Below are 20,790 nucleotides of genomic sequence, written 5' to 3'. Positions count from 1 at the left end.
TTTGTGAGAAACAAGTTGAGAAAGAAATCCGGGGCTGATTTTAGAATCCATAAGGAAGAAGATCAAGGATGAATCAAACAGCACGACAGAAATTCGTAGGTTGTACGGACAGAACCGTACGGACAGAAATTTTTGAGTTTTGGAAATCACGATTTTTCAGTTAATCGTGCAGAATGTACGATTTATCAACTATATTGCAAGAAATAGATAAGAAATCACAAGAAGTTTGAGAAAAGAGGCACTTTTGAGAAATGAGGGTTCCCAAATTTGGGGAAAACAGAAATTAGGGTTGATAAAATTGGGGATAACAGAATATGTAAGAAGGAAAAGATGCACGATATGAGGAAATGAAGAAACGACGTCGAAATATAGTGATTCAACGGAGAAACAACAGAGAAAAGATGGAAAAAAAAAACACTTTCCTTGAGAACGCCCAAAAACGCACGTCAAGGTCCTTAGGGGCCTTCCAGATGATCGTGATTACCACGCCCTTGGCTCTGATACCATGTGAGAAATCAGATGTGGGAGTCACCTTACTATCGTAGCAAGAGATAGAGAGAGAGGTAAGAGGGAAGAGAGAAAAAAAAATGTTGGGCGGCAATAGGATCTTCTCCCCTTTCCATTGATATTTATATGCTGTACAAGTGGTACAATACAGTACAGTGGTACAATACAGTACAGTATGTTGTACAAGTGGTACAATACAATACAGTGGTACAATACAGTACAGTGGTACAATACAGTACATGAAATATATCCATTTACATATACATATTTAACACCGTAGCTAGAATGACTAGTGTTAGGACTCTTATTGCGGTTGCATCCATTAAAAAATGGCCTATCTATCAATTGGATGTTAAGAACGCATTTCTTAATGGCGAACTAAGTGAAGAGGTCTATATGGATCCTCCACCAGGAGTATCTATTGGTGAAAACAAAGTTCTTAAACTAAAAAAGGCACTATATAGGTTAAAACAAGCTCCAAAAGCTTGGCATGACAGATTTAGCAATGTAATGACTAACTTAAATTTCCGTTCATGTTATACTGACACTGCGTTATTTGTAAAAAGTGCAGGGTCCTCTGTAGTTATTTTGCTACTATATGTTGATGATATGATCATCACTAGAAATGATGAGCAAGGAATCCATGATATTAAGAAAATTTTAAAAGAAAATTTTGACATGTCTGACCTTGGTTTCTTAAGATATTTTCTAGGTATTGAAGTTGCATATTCACCCCGAGAGTATATTCTCTCTCAGATGAAACTTGCTGCTGACATTTGTGCCAAGTTTGGAATTTCGGATGATAAAAAGACAGAAACCCCTGAGGTTATCAATGCAAAGCTAAGGCTGGAAGATGGGACACTTCTCGAGAATCCTACTCCCTACCGTCAACTCGTTGGGTCTCTGACATACTTATCCATCACTCGGCCAGACATAGCTCATGCAGTTCATTCCGTCAGTCAATTTCAACATGCACCTATAACTGTGCACATGAGTGCAGTCTTAAGGATTGTCAGATATATTAAAAACACCATAACTAAGGGAGTTTTTCTTTCCTCTTCATCATCACTTGATTTAATTGCTTATACAGATGCTGATTGGGGAGGAAATCCCAATGATAGAGTCTCAACCACTGGTTTTTGTGTTTTCTTAGGTGACTATGATTTCTTGGAGATGCAAGAAGCAGCATAAAGTATCATTGTCCTCAACAGAAGCGGAATATCGTGCAATGGCCACTACAACCATGGAGCTTGTGTGGCTTAGAAGTCTCCTCTGTGATATGGGCATCGTCATCTCAATTCCTTCGAAGATGTGTTGCGATAACAAGAGTGCTATCTATATTGCAAGCAACCACACCTTCCATGAGCGTACTAAACATATTGAGATGGATTGCCACTATGTTCGAGATGATAACCTAAAAGGAACCATTACACTGCCCTACGTCACATCCGAGTACCAGTTGGCGGACTTCTTCACCAAAGCTCTTGCTGCTCCTCGTTTCATGTTTCTTCTCAACAAGCTTTTCGTTGTATCCCCGTAAAGCTTGAGGGAGGGTGTTAAAATATATATGTAATATATATTTATATATATATTCTGCCCGATAAGGGGTAATTCTGTAACTCGCCCAATAGGGGCATTTTAGTCTTTTTCCTTTTCTATTTTTTACCTTTTTCTTTTTCTATTTTTTCCATTTCTTTTTGTCTTTTTTATTTATTTTTTTTGTGCATTTAATGCACAGCCATTGGGGGCCCCAACAAAGAGTCGTTGGGCCCCCAACGGTCACAATTGTGACCGTTGGGAGCCCAACGACTCCTTGTTGGGACTCCCAATGGTCCCTCTCTCTTGCTTTTCTCTAACTCTCCCTCACTCCTCTCTTGCCTATAAATAAGTGGGGTCTCCCCCTTTGTAAGGTGTGGCTTTTACAAGCCCTTTAGTGCATTTATAAGATTTTATGCTTTCTAGCCATTTTTGGCTTTTGTGTATGTCCTCTTTTGGACTTGTTCTTTGATTTCTATGTGTGAATGTCCATTGTAGGACATACATTTCTTTTCCGCATATTTCATTACAGTGGGCTCCCCAACGACTCTATTGGGGAGACCCCCAATGCACCTTTTTGAATATGCAAAAAGGAAAAAATAAAATAAAAAGAATTACAAAAATAAAAAGAAAAAAATACAGCATATTCCAAATGGAATATGCGCAAAATGTAAAAAGACTGAAATACCCTTTTCGGGTAAAAAGAGAAAAATGTATAAATATATATACTTATATATAGAGATATGTATACATATAACATATGTATACGTATCTCTATGTATATAAGTATATATATTTATACTTACAATAATGTTTTTGAGTATACATTTTAACAGTGTTAACTTAAAACTGTTAAAATATATATATATATATATATATATATATATATATATATATATATATATATATATATATATATATATATATATCCTCCCCGTACACCCACACCCGCACCTATGTGACATAGCTTGAATGTGTTTTTTGCTTTCTCATGATGTAGGATGACTGATAATCATACAATGCAAATTGTGTATCACCCTCACCCTTTTTGTCTTTTCCTATCACATTGATAGACATACTCAGTTTTATGTAAAACATGACATTCTTGTTTATGAAACTATGCAGGCCATTCAGCAATGATATCCATAGGATATTGTCTCAAGAAGTTAGCCATCAAATATAATATTGCAGTACTGGTAAACTATCTTTCTGGCTTCCTTAAAATGCTCGACTTAGAATACACTTGTCTAATTGTACTTCTATAAGTGATGCTGTTGATAAATATGCAAGTTAAGTGGTTAGGTGGTTAACTGTATTAATAAATATTTTTTTGGGTATTTCAATAATAATTTCTGTTTCTTTCTACATTGCTGCATATAACGGTAAGGAAATTTGTGTTGTCAATGAATTCATGTTTAGAAAAGAATTTGATTTTCCCTGACCATTGGTGAGAGTTTGGCAAATTTTCCATATTTCCTCGGAAATCTTTAAGAATCATTTAGGGGTGGATGTATGAAATAACTAGTATATTTGGTTTATGGAACTTGTAGTCACTCCGACCAAACCTAGAATGGAAGATTTAATGCATCCATATCCCACCCAACAGAAAAAGAAAAAGGAATTTGAATAGATTTTGAGGAAAGTGGAATTTGTATTTCATCTAATTGATAAAGCAAATTCTTTCTTCCTAATGAAATGACAGTAAAATTTCATGCATGCATGGTTAAATGTATGATTCAGGTTTCTGCTTGCTTCTTATGCCATTTTTGTGGGGCTATCCACGATATGCATGTGCACAAATGACCTAGATAAAAGAACAAGCCAAACTACTGCTCCTTTTGTTACTTCCAGATGTACCTGCATGTGCTCCAAACTCTTGTTTTAATCTCAAGTGGGGCTCCCATTTGCTGTTTGTAAGCTTGTCTCAGGAAGTATGTGGTTTGTTGGGTGTTTACATGGGTACATGCTGCAGACAGATGATTAGTTTGCAAACCTTAAAGGTTGAGTTTTCAGTTATGAAGCTTGACAAATTTATTATTCCTGCACCACAAATTGCCAGGTTTCTATCACTCCATATTCTCATTCCTGAGTGAAATATATACAAAAGGGAGTTCTAACTGGATAAACATTGGTTTCCTTTTGTATTGTAAGGCTTTTAACATAAACTTTGCGCAAGCCTTGAGTTGGTTTTGGCAGTTTTTTCATGGGCATATCTGTGATGAATTGCAGTTATTGCTAAAATAAACACATTATAAGACAATTATCTTGCTCAGGATTTTGGAGACTTCTCCATTCCTTTTCATGAGATGAATCGTGACTTCATGCGCAAGATTCAAAAGAAAGAAATTGCAGAGACTTTAAAGAAAATGAAATCAAGAAGGGCAATTGGCCCAGATGGTATACCTATCGAGGCTTGGAAATACTTGGGAGAGAAATGTTTAGAATGGTTGATAAATCTTTTTAACAAGATTTGGCGGACAAATAAGATGCCTAATGAGTGGAGGAAGAATACTTTAGTGTCTCTATATAAGAATAAGGGTGATATACAAGAATGCACAAACTATCGTGGTATAAAACTCATGAGTCATACTATGAAACTTTGGGAGAGGGTGATTGAGTATAGGTTGAGGAAGGTGTTCATGATATCGGAGAATCAATTTGGTTTTATGTCTGGAAGATCAACTATGGAAGTTATACATCTTCTTAGACAACTTATTGAGAGATATAGAGAGAAGAACAAAGATTTGCATATGATTTTTTTTTTTATTTGGAGAAGGCATACGATAGAGTACCTAGGGACGTTCTCTGGTGGACAATGATGAAGAAAGGTGTTTCTCTCAAGTACATTAGTATAATTAAAGATATGTATGAAGGAGTAGTAACCAATGTCCACACTTATGGAGGGGTGACAACCAATTTTCCTATAACGGTTGGGTTACATCAAGGATCTGCTTTAAGCCCTTTCCTATTTGCTATAGTGATGGATAAGCTTACGAGATCAATTCAAGAAAATGTGTCGTGGTGTATGTTGTTTGGTGATGATATTGTTTTGATTGATGAGTCTAAAGCTGGGGTTAATGCTAAGTTAGAATTATGGAGACAGATATTGGTGTAAAAGTTGTAATGAAATTGTGGCCTTCCACGAACGCCCTTGGAATGATTGAACGAAGTGTCTAAAAGACACTTTAAGCAAAGCCCTTAAAAAGGGTAAAATTGGAACAACACACACATAAATAAATAATTTTATTTACGTAAAAAGGATGCTTGAAAAGCATTACAAGAAGTGAAGTTTACAAGGGGGCTGCACCCCTATTTATACAAGAGCTAATGGGAGAGCTCATAAAGAGCTCTCCCTTCTAGCTGTTGGACGGACCAGTTCCAACAGCTAGTATTTGGTTAAGTTCCAAGTGGAACTTAACCAAACTAGATATTATCTAGTTCAATACGAACTAGATAACATTTATTATACAATAAATTAAAAGAAAATAAAAAATAATAAACATATATAATAATAATAATATATTATTATCATATATATCTATATTACATTTTAACACTCCCCCTCAAACTTACGGTACAATGAGCGAAAGTTTGTCTAAGAGGAAGTGAAATCTAGGAGCCGCAAGAGGTTTGGTGAAGAAATTTACTAGTTGGTACTCAGTTATAATATATAGCAGATTAATGGTGTCGTGTAGGTACTCCTCTCGAACATAGTGACAATCCATCTCTATGTGTTTGGTGCGTTCATGAAAGGTCTGGTTGCTTGCGATGCAGATTGCACTCTTATTGTCACAACCTATGTCACACGGACTCGGCTCCAAGGTCTCCGCACCCGCATCGACACACACCGACACGGGTGTGGCTCGGACTTGGTCAACCCGACCTTGGGTGCGGCCAACGCATTCAAGGTCATTTTGGTCCATTTTTTGATTTTTTTTTTAATTTTCTGGGCTACAGAATTTAAGGAAAAAAACCCTAAATTAGGCTTCACAACTCATCACATGTCCCCTAATGGGCACAACTTTGATCGAGTCTTATATATATATATATATATATATATATATATATATATATATATATATATATATATATATAGTCGAGTCTCCGTATCCAAAATTTTTGAAATTGAGCCACACCCGTGTCGCACCCGCACCCATGTGACATAGGTCACAACACATGCGTGAGGCCTGTGTTGCTTCAGCTCCCATGTCAGCTAACAGTCTTCGGAGTCAAACAACTTCCATTGTGGTGGTTGCCATGGTTCTATATTCGGCTTCAATGGAGGAAAGAGAGACCTTTTGTTGCTTCTTGCACCTCCACGATATGAGAGATTCACCTAAGAACACACAAAAATCAGTGGTTGAGTGCCTATCATTAGGATCACCTCCCCAGTGAGCATCAATATAAGCAATTAAATTTAAAGAAGATGATGCAGACAAGAAAAGTCATCGTGAAAGAGAACTCTTTAAATATCTAATAATGCGTAAGACTGCTCCCATGTGAACAGAGGTGGGAGCATGTTGAAATTGACTAGCTGTGTGGACAACATGTGCAATGTCTGGCCGAGTGATAGAAAGGTAGGAAAGAGCTCCAACAAGTTGTCTAAATGGAGTAAGATCTTCAAGTCGTTCTCCATCATCAATTTTCATCTTAACATTAATTACTTCTGGAGTATCTACTTTCTTTTCATCTGAGATGCCAGACCTGCAAACAATGTCAAAAGCAATTTTAGTTTGAGAAATCAAATACCCTCTAGGAGAATAAGCAACTTCTATGCCGAGGAAATATCGTAATAGTCCTAAGTCAGACATCTCAAAATGAGTTTTGAGAAGAGTTTTGATATTAGCAACTCCCTGTTTGTCACCTCCAGTGATGATCATATCATCCACATAAAGAAGAAGAATAATGATACCTGCATCAGATTGCTTAATAAACAAGGCAGTGTCAGTCAAACAAGAACGAAAACCAATAGTAGTCATAACATGACTAAACCTGTCATACCAGGCTTTTGGTGCCTGTTTAAGACCATAAAGCGCTTTCTCAAGACGAAGAATTTTACCCTTAGGAAGACTAATACTAGGAGGAGCTTCCATGTATACTTCTTCAACAAGGCTCCCATTTAAGAATTTATTTTTAACATCCATTTGAAATATAGGTCATTTCTTAATAGAGGTTAAGGCAATTAAAGTTCGAACTGTGGTCATTCAAGCCACAGGAGCAAAGGTTTTCTCGTAATCAATGCCATACTTTTGAGCGTAGCCTTTGGCTACAAGACGTGTCTTGTATCCTTCTAGGGTCCCATCACTTTTGGTTTTGACTTTATAGACCTATCAACAACCTATAGGTTTCTTTCCAAGAGGTAGGTCTTGGTTGAACCAAGTATTGGCTTTTTCTAAAGCATCTAGCTCTAATTTCATAGCTTCAATCCATTCTGCATGATTTTTGGCTTTAAAATATGAGGAAGGTTCAACATAGGATTGAATTAAAGCAAGAGTTGCCCTATATGAGGGTGAAAAAGATTCATAGGACACAAACTTCCCGGGGGATCTAGAGATTCTAGAAGTCCTACGAGGAGGAACTTCAAATAATCTTTCTAACGCGCATGGAGGGCGTTGCTCTCCAATTCTTCGTCTTGAATACTGAAGACTAACATCCCTACTAGTTTGATCTTCAGTATCAAGATCAAAGCTAGTAGGGCTTTGGTCATTGTCAAAACTATATTCAAAATCCTCTTCATCGGATTTGGAAGTTAAGTCAATTAAAAAGGAATATTCAGTAATATCCTTGTGTTTTTCGCTTTAAAAAAATTCTCCTTTTCAAGAAAGGTCACATTCCTTGACACATAATTTATTATTTTGAACATCGTAACATCTGTACCCTTTTTGGTTTTCGGCATATCCTAAAAAGGCACATGGATTTGCACGAGGGGAAAATTTATCGTTTTTGTTTGTAAATACAAAACATTTGCAACCAAATACTCTTAGTTTGGAGTAGTCTGGAGCTAAGGTATAAAGTTTTTCAACCGGAGATATGTTTTCTAAAGAAGAAGATGACATTTGGTTTATGAGATAAGTAGCAGTTAAAGCTGCTTCTGCCCAAAACCCTTTTGGCACTTGGCTTGCTATTAGCAAAGTCCGAGTGGTCTCCATAATGTGACGATGTTTGCATTCTGCAAGACCATTCTGTTGTGGGGTGTTTGGGTAAGATCGTTGATGAATAATGCCATATGAAATAAGATAGTTTTTAAACTCTTTGGATATAAATTTTTCCCCTGAATCAGTGCGAAAAATGGAGACATTACTTTGAAATTTGTTTGTGACCATTTTATGAAATATTTGAAAGTGAGTAAAAACTTCGGATTTATGTTTAAGAAAATAAATCCAAGTATGTCTAATAAAATCATCTATAAAGATGACATAATATGCAAAACCACCTTTAGAAATTACTGGTGCGGATCCCCAAACATCCGATTGTATTAACTCAAGTGGTTTTGAAGAGACAAAAGTTCTACTAGAGAAATCTTATCTTTTCACTTTTCCAAGAATGCAGTCTTTACAAGCAAAATTTTCAGATTTACAAAAATTTCCCAAATTTGGAAAATATTGGATTTTAGACATATGAGGATGGCCAAGTCTTTTGTGCCATAAGTCTGTTTTCAATTTCTGAACATTTAAGCAAAAAACATTCTTGGGTAGCTCCAAAAAATCCATGTAATATAGTCCTCCTTATCTATGGCCTTCCCCAATCAGCTTCCCTGACTGACGATCTTGTATCCAGCAACCATCAGAAGAGAAGGATATATTACATCCATAATCAGAAATTTGAGAAACAGATAAGAGATTCAAATTAAGTTTTGGGATATATCTAACTTCTAGAACACAAAAAGTTTTGTGTTTTTCAAAACACCCAATTCCCTTTATTTCAAGAGATGTTTCATCTGCCGTAAAGACTTTTGAAATACTTGAGTTATTTTTAAGACATTCGGATAAGCATTTATAATGTGGGATCATATGAAATGAGGCACCATAATCTAAAAGCCAAAGAAAGTTACCTGGACCGAAAACAGATGCAATTGTCGCTCCAGTTGAGGCTTCAGCGGAATAAGAGACCCCTTGAAGAAGAGGCTGAAGGATCTCCATAAGTTGAGCCATAGAAACAGGTGCATCTTGATCTTTTGATTCTTCAACTGATACAACATTCTTTTCATCTCTTTTCTTTAATTTTGGACATTGAGGCCTATAATGCCCCGGTTCATGACAATGATGACAAATCACCTTTCTTTTATGAAACTCGCAATTTTGCCTCCCAAAATGAGGTGGCCTGTAAGTGCGAGTATGATTCTCAGGCCTAGATACAGCTAGGACGGAATCATCATCAGTTTTAGAGGAACCTTTTCGAAGACACTTTTCCTCCATTGTTAGTTCTTCAATAGTTTCAACAATGGAGGGAATCTTTCCCCGATAAAGGAGGGCCGATTTGGTGGTTTCAAATTCCGGCCTTAACCCAGTTATAAATTAGTAAAAGTGTTCAACATCAAGTTGCTTTTGGCGAAGCCCAATGTCTTTGGCACAATGCCACTTTGGTTCTAAGAGAGAAAGTTTCTCCCAAAGTTCTGACAACCCATTGTAATATTCACGAATCGTTTTATCACCTTGAGTCATTATTCGAACCTTTTCTTGGAGGTTGCACACATGTGCAGTATCTTTAAGGGAATACATATTTTTAATGTATTCCCATGCCTTATCGGCATGATCAAATTTGGCAAGGCTTGAACATTTTTTAATGTCAATGCTATTGATAAGCCATGACATTATTTTTGCATGAGCCATTCTCCACTCTTTCCATTTTTTCCCATAAGAGGCTAGGGCTTTGATTTTCTCTTCTTCCGATAGAGGAACCTCTTTATCTCCCTCTTTTTTGGTAAGAGATAGTTTAGGTTTCGAATCGGAACCATCCACACCCCCATAAACCTTTTCCCCATATATGGTGCTTCATGATAGAAGCCCATGTTACATAATTCGTATCACTTAACTTCATGGGAATGATGGTGACTTTATCATTGCCATCCATTGATTACAAGGGGAGAGAAAGAATAGGGATAGAAGAGAAGAACAATAAAAGAATGAAAAGGGAAAGGGATACAAGATGTGGGAGCTCTTCAAATGAAGTGATAAAACACTTCCCTTCAAGCGGCGAAACACTTTTGCAAAGGGCACAGAAATTGAGGCAGCTTTTCTCCAAGATCTAATATTCTCGTAGCTCTGATACCATGTAAAAGTTATAATGAAATGGTGGTCTTCCATGAACGCCCTTGGAATGATCGAACGAAGTGTCTAAAAGACACTTAAAGCAAAGCCTTTAAAAAGGGTAAAGTAGGAACAACACACACATAAATAAATAATTTTATTTATGTAAAAAGGATGCTTGAAAAGCATTACAAGAAGTGAAGTTTACAAGGGGGTTGCACCCCTATTTATACAAGAGCTAATGGGAGAGCTCATAAAGAGCTCTCCCTTCTAGCTGTTGGACTAGTCCAACGGCTAGAAATCTAGCTGTTGGACTAGTTCCAACAACTAGTATTTGGTTAAGTTCCAAGTGGAACTTAACCAAACTAGATATTATCTAGTTCGATACGAACTAGATAATATTTATTGTACAATAAATTAAAAGAAAATATAAAATAATAATAATATATTATTATTATATATATCTATATTACATTTTAACAATTGGAAGCAAGAGGTTTTAAATTGAGTAAGAGTAAGACAGAATATATGGAATGTCGGTTTAGTAAGCAATGAAACAGTGATGGGAGTGTAGTGAAGCTTGGTGAGCAAGAAATATCGGTGGATGATTGTTTCAAATATTTGGGATCTATCATTCAAAAGTATGGAGAAATTGATGGAAATGTAAATCATAGGATAAAAGTTGTGGATGAAATGGAAAAGTGCAACTGGAGTGTTGTGCGATCGTAGAATGCCATTGTGGTTGAAGGGAAAGTTTTATAGGACGACTATTAGGCCCGCTTTACTATATGGTACGGAATGTTGGGCTGCCAAGAGACATCATATTCAAAAAATGAGTGTAGTTGTGATGCGTATGCTTAGATGGATGTGTGGAAATACAATAAAAGATAAGATTCAGAACAAGGAGATACGTAAGGAGGTAGGCGTTGCACCCATTGAAAATAAGATGAGAGAGAATCGTTTACGGTGGTTTGGACCAGGGTTACCGGAAGCGCCTAGCTAAAAGGGGAAGCGCGCTTCCCCGAAACGCGCTTCGGAAGCGCGAAACGTCGCGCTTCCGAAGCGTGGGGGGAAGCGTCCCCCTTTTTTGGGAAGCACGCTTCCCTTTAATGGGGGACATGTTTCCCTTTAATGGGGGGCGCGCTTCCCATCACGCTTCCCCCTCGCTTCCCCTGTTTTTTTCAATTTTTTTGTATTTTTTATTTTTTTCGCTTCCCCCTCGCTTCCGAGACGCTTCCTAGGTCGCTTCCGAGACGCTTCCTAGGTCGCTTCCGAGACACTTCCCGAATCGGTCCTAAGTGGTCCCACGCTTCCCCGCTTCCTAAAATTTTGAAAGTGCCTCGCTTACCGCTTCCTCAACTGGCAACCATGGTTTGGACATATTCGGCGAAGGCCTAATGATGCTCCAGTTAACAGCATGGAGAAATGGGAAAATATATTAGTTAAAAGAGGTCGGGGTAGGCCTAGGAAGACTTGGATGGAGATGATAGGAAATGATATGAATGCTTTGAACCTCACCGAGGACATGGCATTGGATAGAAATGATTGGAGGAGAATGATTCATGTGGAAGACCCATAATGATTTTTTTTTTGTTCATATCGCTGACCCCAATTGTTTTGGGATGAAGGCGTAGTTGTTGTTGTTGTTGTTGTTGTTGTTGTTGAAACACATTATAAGACACTAGACAAGAACCCCATCCTTACGAACGGGTCATGTACACTCGCTTACCTATATATAAATCAAACATGATGAGTAAACTTACTCGTGCACACACAGATCAAGCATGGAGTAAAACTTAATCTAGTAAAATCTCTCTCTCTCTCTCTCTCTCTCTCTCTCTCTCTCTCTCTAACATCCCATAGAATCCCTTGGTGCACACATGCCGAGCTTGGGTTGTTCAAGCTCAGCTCGGCCAGAAATACCACAGTCCGAACTCGGCTTGAGCTTTGAGGCGAGCTTAAACAACATTGTCGAAACTCGGCTCAGCTCCGAGCTTGACCGAATTCCAAAAAATATATTGTTTTACATTTTTCAAGGGGCGAGATTTGAACCTGCCACGTCTAAAAAGACAGGTACAAAGCCTTACCACTAGGGTAGGTTGTACCTTTCTGATTTCAAAGACACAAAAATTATATAAAATTTTATTTCATAGCGTGGCAGGATTTACACTGTCGGATTGTTAAAATTAAAACAAATTTAGTCAGCCACGGGATTCATTGCTATCGCCTTTTGATAAAAAGGCTACTATCGTGCCCATTAAGGTGAAAATGCTTTTCATATCACATGACAAACAAATATATACATACTACATGCTACCTAATCGCGCCTAATCAAGCTTAATCGAGTTCAGTAACTTGATCAAGCTTGGCTCGTTTATCTAAGTCGAGCCTGGTCTTATGTTCAAGCTCGACTCATTTATTTTCATGAACAAGCTCGAGCCAAGCTTAAACAAGCCAAGCTTGAGCCGAGCTCGGGCTAGCTCGGCTCGTTGTGCACCCCTAATCTCCTTTATCACCTTGACACGACAAACTGCTCGCCATACCCGCGTTGACACAGGAGCGAGTACTAGATGTGATACCAGTACGCCACAGGTATTAGAATATGAATGAATATGGATCCCTTATTGGATCCATATCCATTCACGCATTTATAATATTGTAATATGTTTTCTTTATACAGTCCTTGTAAAAAATGTTGTAACCCTATTTAATGTAATCAACAAGAAAAGATTTTTTTTTATAAAAAGGAGATGCAAATGGAGAGGCCATCTCGGAGCGGGCCCACTTTTTCAATTTTGAAATTCATTTTGAAAGTTAGAGGGGTAGAATGGTTTCTCAGAAAATTTTTGGATGAAATGAGCTATTTTTGGCAGTTTTTGAAATGAGCTCAGAATTTGAAGTTCTGCACCCCGTTGCAGAGCAAATTCAGTTTACAATTTGAAAAACCAAGTTTGAAAAGAATCCAGATTGTTTTCTCGGAAAAATATTTTCAAATTTAAAATCCTGGGGGTAAAAATATCAATTTTGAAAACCCAGGGTTTGAAATTGATTTTTGAAAACTTTAAAACTCAAATCTGGATTGAAATTTTCAAAACTAGAGTTCTGGACCTAAAAAATGAAATAAAATGTTATGAAATGATGAAAACTGATGAGAAATGTTGGGAAATGATATGAAATGCCACGCGAACTGCTAACCCTGAATGGAGAATTTTGGATATTAGATTCTGATTGACACTTGTACCAGTTCAAAAAGTGACAATTTTGACAAAAATGGGCAAAATGGTTCAAAAAATGGTTTTTGGTCTCTACCTGGCCAGAGTGACACCGAAAATTGAGGTTTGAGCTGGTTTGAACTGAAATGAACTGGATCCTAAGGTTTCAGAACTCAAAGGGACTATCAAGACACTGACTTAACTGAACTCCTTGACTGAACTGTCGAGAAATGCTGTCATTTTTAGAGAAATGGTCACTGGAGTGAAGTGAATTACAGACCAGAGCTGGGTTTGAGCTGGAACAAAAATTAGTAATACTGAAACAAACTAAAACTGAAGCTCAAACACTAGCGCAATTGACTGGACTCAGCTCAATTTCAGCTGAAAGCGCTAAAATGGGCTAAAATGGGCTCCTAGACACTTGAAAGTGGTTTTGAACTGAAATTGGAGTGCTTGAACTCCTGGTGAGCTCAAGCTAGACTCGGGGCAATAAGATTGACTGAGAATGACTGACTCAGAGACAATTGGCTTGGATTTGAGTGAGAAATGAGCTCGTTTCTGAAGAAATGGTTCCATTTTGGCAGAAATGGTAAAAAATGAACATGGTCCGCTCATCATGAGCTCAGGTGAGCTTGAAATGACTTATATTCTAACTGTTCTGAGCTTACAAATGAGCTTGGTTGACTCTGACTGACATGGGTTTAGGATGACCTAGGAGTAAAATGATAATTTTCCTAATAAAAGTGGGTAAAATGGTAATTTTCTAAGACAGACTCAAGGTTGGACTCTTGTATTGACCTATCAGGGTTGGCATTCACACGAAGGGTGTGTTTGAAAATGGATGAGAAAAATTTGGGGTGTTTACAGATGCCCCTCTTTGCTACTAAGCCGGTTTAGGGCCGAGCTTAGTGGCAAAGAAAAACACACCAAATTTGGGCTACATATAAAAAAAATGCCCAAATTAGAAGGATCTGATTAGGTATGAAGAAATTAGCTCTGATGAAAATGGTAGGTATGAAATGGAGAATGAAGAAGAAAGATTTGCTTCAAAGAAGTGAAGCTCAGGTTTTTGCTTTTAAGCTGGATGGGACGGAAAATATCTCGTGTAGAAACGAGGCTCAGGCTTGACCCTTAACCTGATCGGGAAATGAAATGCCTCATCAGAATGAGACTCAGGGTTTAACTCTTAACCTGATCGGGAGATGGAAATGATAAGTTGGATGGTGAATAAGACAACTTTCTTGCTGAGGAATAAGATGACTCTTTCGACAACGTGAAAGACAAACAAGACGATCCAAAGGAGTAGGGCGATTCTTTCGACAATGCGAAAGATGAATAAGGCGATCCAAGGGAACAAGGCAATTCTTTCGACAACGCGAAAGACGAATAAGGTGATCCAAAGGAAAATGACGATTCTTTCAACAACGCGAAAGATGAACAAGGCGATCCAAATGAGCAAGGTGATTCTTTCGACAACGCGAAAGATGAATTCTTTCAACAATGCGAAAGACAACAAAGGCTATCCTTGCGAAGAGAAGGCTAATCTTTCAATAATGCGAAAGATGACAAAGGCTATCTTTTTTTAGAGAAGGCTAATCTTTCAACAATGCGAAAGATGACAAAAGCTATCTTTTTGGAGAGAAGGTTAATCTTTCAACAACACAAAAGATGACAAGGCTATCCTTTCGGAGAGAAGGCTAATCTTTCAACAACGCGAAAGACGACAACGGTTATCCTTTTAGAGAGAAGGTTAATATTTCAACAACGCAAAAGACGACAAAGGCTATCCTTTCGGAGAGAAGACTAGTCTTTCAACAATGCGAAAGACGACAAAGGCTATCCTTTCAGAAAGAAGATTAATCTTTCAACAACGCGAAAGACGACAAAAGCTACTCTCTTTAGGAGGCAAAAGGTGATGCAAGAATGTGTCAAGATGGGCATTGAGCTTTTTACTTCATCGAGATAATTAGAAAATATTGCCAAAATGTTAAAAATTGTTTGTTGATTCAAAATACTTGAAACTGATGTATATTGGTATGAAAATATTTCCTCTTTTCTACCCAAAGTATTACCTCCAATTGGGCTAACTTCGTAAAATCAAGATTCAAATTCAAATTGCTTGCAATTGGCTTTCTTTCAAGGAAGCTATCAATTTCCTTGATATGAAGAGAAAAGAATATATTCTTGATATTGTGAAAGCAATTGGTGAAAGAATATTGATAAAAGAATTTCACAAAATTAAAGAAGATTCTTGGCAGATTTGGCAGTTTGATATTCTGGATTTTTCTCATGCTGATCTTTTTGCACTCTCTTTGAGACATTGAACTTTCTTGGGTTTTTGAGGAGTTTATTACATCATCCTTCATTTTGGAGATGTCTTGACTTTTCTCTTCTTTTTTTTTTGGAAGGGTACGTCACAAACTCCTTCAACTTGGAGATGTTCTGATCCTTCTTTGTCTCAGGAATTATACTGATAATATTGTCTCTTTGGTTGGAAATCTCTTGATGATAGCAGAAATCAAATATCTTTTAGGGTTTGTCGGGAGGTTCATCGCATTCGCCTTCAACTTGGCGGTGATCTGAACTTTCTCTGGAAGGATCCTTTACAAACTCCTTCATCTTGGAGATGATCTAAATCTTCTTTGGCCCCGGGGGTCTAACTCATCCATCAGTCTTCAACTTGACAATGATTTGATAGATCCCTTTTGCAGATATTTAATTGTAGCTTAAATGATTGAGGAGATATGGAAATTGAGTGGATTTTTCTTTATCACCCAGGATATTTCGACTGCCTTGTCTTTACAAGAATGATCTTTAAAGATGTGTCATTAACTGCGATCAATATCAATCACTTATGGCTGTGAAAATGTCTATGATAAGACAATATGCATACAAGCATAAATACTTTATAAAATAAGTGCACGAAGGCACTCTCACTACACTTGAACAAAATACGCAAAAAGCGTAAAAATAGCAAACATGCAATAGTGCATGTATTTCATAAAAAGGAGCAAATGCTTGAGACTCTCAAGCTTAGGAAAAACAAGGGGGAACACCCCTATTTATACAAGAGTAAGGAGGTGCAAAGGGGGGCTCCCAAAGGAGTCGTTGGGGAGCCCCAATGCACCTTTTATGAAAAGAAAGAAAAAATAAAAAATAAAAAAGGAATTACAAAAAATAAAGATGAAAATTACAACATATTCCAAATGGAATATGCGCAAGATAGGAAATTACAATAATACCCTTTTCAGGTAAGAAAAGAAAATAAAATCAAATATGTATATAAATATATATATTTATATATAGAGATACATATACATATAATATATTATATGTATATATATCTCTATGTATATAAGTATATATATTTATACTTACAACAAAGGATTTTGGAGATACATTTTAACACCCCCCCTCAAACTTACGGTGCGATAACCGCAAGTTTGTCAAGGAAATGAAATTTGGGCGAACATAGTGCTTTTGTGAAGAAGTCTGCAAGTTGATACTCAGACGTCACGTATGGTAGATCAATGACCTTCTTCAAGTATTCTTCTCTGACATAATGGCAGTCCATCTCTATATGCTTTGTTTGCTCGTGAAAGGTGTGATTCTTGGCAATATAAATTGTACTTTTATTGCCACAACACAACTTTGTTGGTTCTCTGATAAACACTCCCATATCTTCCAAAAGGCGTCGAATCCATACAATTTCCATGGTGGTAGATGTGATGGCTCTATATTCGGCTTCAGTGGATAACAGAGAGACCTTCTGTTGCTTCTTACATCGCCATGAGATCAAAGACTCACCTAAGAAAACACAAAAGCCAGTGGTGGAGTGACAGTTACTAGGGTCACCTCCCCAATCAGAGTCAGTATAAGCAAGTAATTTTAATTCAGAAGAAGATGATAGGAATACTCCCTTATTCATTGTTCCCTTCAAATATATGATGATGCGAAGGACAACACTCATATGAACGGTTGTAGGAGCGTGCTGAAACTGACTGGCGATGTGTATAGCATGTGACAAATCAGGTCGAGTAATGCTAAGGTACATTAAAGAACCTACCAACTGCCTGTAAGGAGTAGGATCGGTTAGAGGAACACCGTCGTCAATCTTCATTTTTTATCCCACGACTTCAGGAGTTTCGCATACTTTGTCATCAGAAATTCTTGATCTGTCAATAATCTCACAAGCAAGTTTAGTCTGAGATAGGAAATAACCACGTTGCGAATAAGCAACCTCAATTCCAAGAAAATATGTCAGAAAACCCAAGTCTGACATCTCAAATTTTGAAGTCAAGACGGACTTAATACCCTTGACTCATTGAACATCATCACCTGTAATTAACATGTCATCAACATAGAGTAATAGTATCACAATCCTTGCATTAGATTTTCTAGTAAATAAAGCATTGTCAGTATAACATAAGGAAAAACCATTTTCCAGCATTACACTGGTAAACCTGTCATAACAGGCTTTGGGGGCCTGTTTCAAACCATAGAGGGCATTTCGAAGACGAAAAACTTTATTTTTAGGAATCTTCATGCCTGGTGGGGCATTCATATTCACTTCTTTGTTAAGATCACCATTTAAAAAAGCATTTTTCACATCCATTTGAAAAATGTTCAAATTTTTAATAGATGCAATGGTAATAAGATATTTCACTGTAACCATTCGGGCTACAGGAGCAAAGGTTTCTTCATAATCAATTCCATACTCTTGCCCATACCCTTTTGCAACTAAGCGAGCTTTATACCTTTCTAGAGATCTGTCGCTCTTAGTTTTAACCTTAAAAACCCATCGACAACCTATAGTTTTCTTTCCTATGGGTAGAGTTTGGAAATCCCAAATTTCAGCCTTTTTAAGGGCATTAAGTTCATTTTGCATAGTTTCTTGCCATTCTATACATTTTTAGCTTCTTCAAAATTTCTTGGCTCAAAATAAGAGTGGATGGCACTGAGACAAGCCCTATATCGGGGTGAGAAAGAATCAAAGGAAACAAAACGAGTTGGAGGTCTCCTATTCCTTTCAGGTCTTCGGTGATGAAGAGTAGGAACAAGCTCACTATATTGGTCAATAGCACTTCTAAAGGTGTCTTGGTTTCTACGAGAGTAGGTTATGGGATCACTTGAAATTCTACTTTCTTGTTCATTGAGTGAGTTATGTTCACCAACATCACCATCATTTTCCTCGTCATGGTTTGATGATACATCATCATTACTAGATAATAAGTCAAATAGGAAGGAATAATCAAAATTTTCTTGTTGAGAAACATTTTTTTCAAAGCCACTTTCATTTTCTAAAAAAGTTACATTTCTAGAGACATATAACTTATCATCTCGAAGATCATAACAACGAAACCCTTTTTGAGTTTCGGAATATCCAAGAAAGGCGCAAGGGATAGCCTTGGGAGAGAGTTTTTCATTCTTATCTGTAAGTATAAAACACTTACACCCAAAAACTCGTAACCTATTATAGTCAGGTTCAATCTTATATAATATTTCAAAAGGAGATATTTTCCCTAATATCCTAGATGGTAAGCGATTTATCAGCTAAATAGAAGCAAGAGCTGCTTCTGCCCAAAAGTTTTTAGGAATGTTTTGGGAAATAAGAAGAGTCCTAGTGGTCTCAATGATGTGCCTATGTTTTCTTTCGGCCAATCCATTCTGTTGAGGAGTTTTAGGGCAAGACCTTTGGTTGATAATTCTGTGATCCTCAAGATATACTTTAAATTGATTGGAGAGATATTTTCCTCGTGAATCACTTCTAAATATCTTTATGTTACTTTTGAATTGATTCTTGATCATTGAATGAAAGGTTTTAAAACACGAAAAAAATTCATGTTTGAACTTAAGAAAATATATCCACGAATATCTGGAAAAATCATCCACAAAAATAACATAATAAGAAAAACCTCCTTTTGAAGCAACAAGTGCAGGTCCCCAAACATCCGAATGAACAATTTCGAAAATTTTAGAAGAGAACATAGTTCTTTGCTCAAAAGGTAAATTTTGCATTTTTCCGAGAATACAATCATTACAAGCAAATGAACTTTTACATAGGTCTTTTGAAAAATGTAAATAAGACAACTTGGTGATATTAGGATGACCAAGTCTTTTGTGTCACACATTTATATCTTTGTTTTGGGCAACATTACAAAAAGATTTTGGAACTTGAAGAGATTCCATATAGTATAAGTCTCCTTTTCTAAAGCCTTCCTCAATCAATTTCCCGGACCGACGATCCTGTATTAAACATTTATCACAAGAAAATTTAATATCGCAACCATGGTCCGAGAGTTGAGAAACAGAGAGAAGATTTAAGTTTAGTTTAGGTATAAATCTAATTTTTGAAATAAAAAAATCTTGAGATTCGAAATTACCTATACCTTTAATTTCAAGAGATGTTCCATCCGCAGTGGAAACAAAAGAGGGAGAAACATTTTTTGAGAAATCGGAAAGTGAAAACATGTTTGGGGACATATGAAAAGATGCACCGGAGTCCAAAAGCCAAGAGACTTTACCTGGAAGAGATGAGGTAGACACGGCGGCACCGGAGGTAGCTCCCTTGAGTAGGGGTTGAAGGGCTTCCACTATTTGATTTAAAGAGAGTGACCCACTTGATGATGCCTCCTCCTTTTGTGGAACACCGGTGGTAGCCATTGCGAGAAGCTTTTTCCATTTGGGACATATGGGTTTGATATGTCCGGGTTCTTTACAAAAATGACAAATAATTTTGCTATAGTCCCTTTTTCCTCTTTGCCCACCATTTTCACCTTGATTTTGTGGTTTAAAATGAGGGGGGTGATAGGTTTTTACATGGTTCCCGGGTCTTTATACGGCATTGACCTCATTGTTTTCTTCATAATTATAAGGAATGATCCTTGTTTACATAAACTCATACGAGTCTCCTCACCTCTCAATTTGGTGAGTACATCTTCAAGAGAGGGAGGAGTAAATGAGGATAGGAGAGACGACCTTATTTGCTCAAATTCCCTTAGCCCATTCAAAAAATTAAAGAACCGATCTTGTTCAAGTTGCTTGTGACGAAGTTCAATTGCCTCTCCACTCCATTTTGGTTCAAGCATGGCAAGCTCAGCCCATATGGAGGAAAGATCGGCAAAATATTCCCTAATAGTCATTTCACCTTGAGTAAGAGAGAGAACCTTCTTTTGAAGATGATTGTTCAAGCATGGAAAGCGTTTTTCACATCCATTTGAAAAATGTTCCAATTTTTAATAGATGCAATAGTAATAAGGCATCTAACTGTAACCATTCGGGCTACAGGG

At 37.2% G+C, this 20,790-nt stretch overlaps 1 protein-coding gene across 1 annotated transcript in view; it reads left to right on the top strand.

The window, feature by feature from the left end:
* RAD51D (DNA repair RAD51-like protein) overlaps positions 1-20,790 on the top strand; it is a 160,059-nt gene that overhangs the window by 133,980 nt on the left and 5,289 nt on the right. Inside the window, exon 8 of the mRNA XM_090018827.1 lies at positions 3,169-3,239. Coding sequence (XP_089874953.1) covers positions 3,169-3,239 — 71 coding nt within the window. The remainder of the gene's footprint in view (positions 1-3,168; positions 3,240-20,790) is intronic.

Source organism: Nuphar pumila, chromosome 10, assembly GCF_984573655.1.
Source record: "Nuphar pumila chromosome 10, dmNupPumi1.hap1.1, whole genome shotgun sequence".
NCBI classification, from domain to species: domain Eukaryota; kingdom Viridiplantae; phylum Streptophyta; class Magnoliopsida; order Nymphaeales; family Nymphaeaceae; genus Nuphar; species Nuphar pumila.
This window is presented reverse-complemented; position numbering and strand designations above follow the sequence as displayed.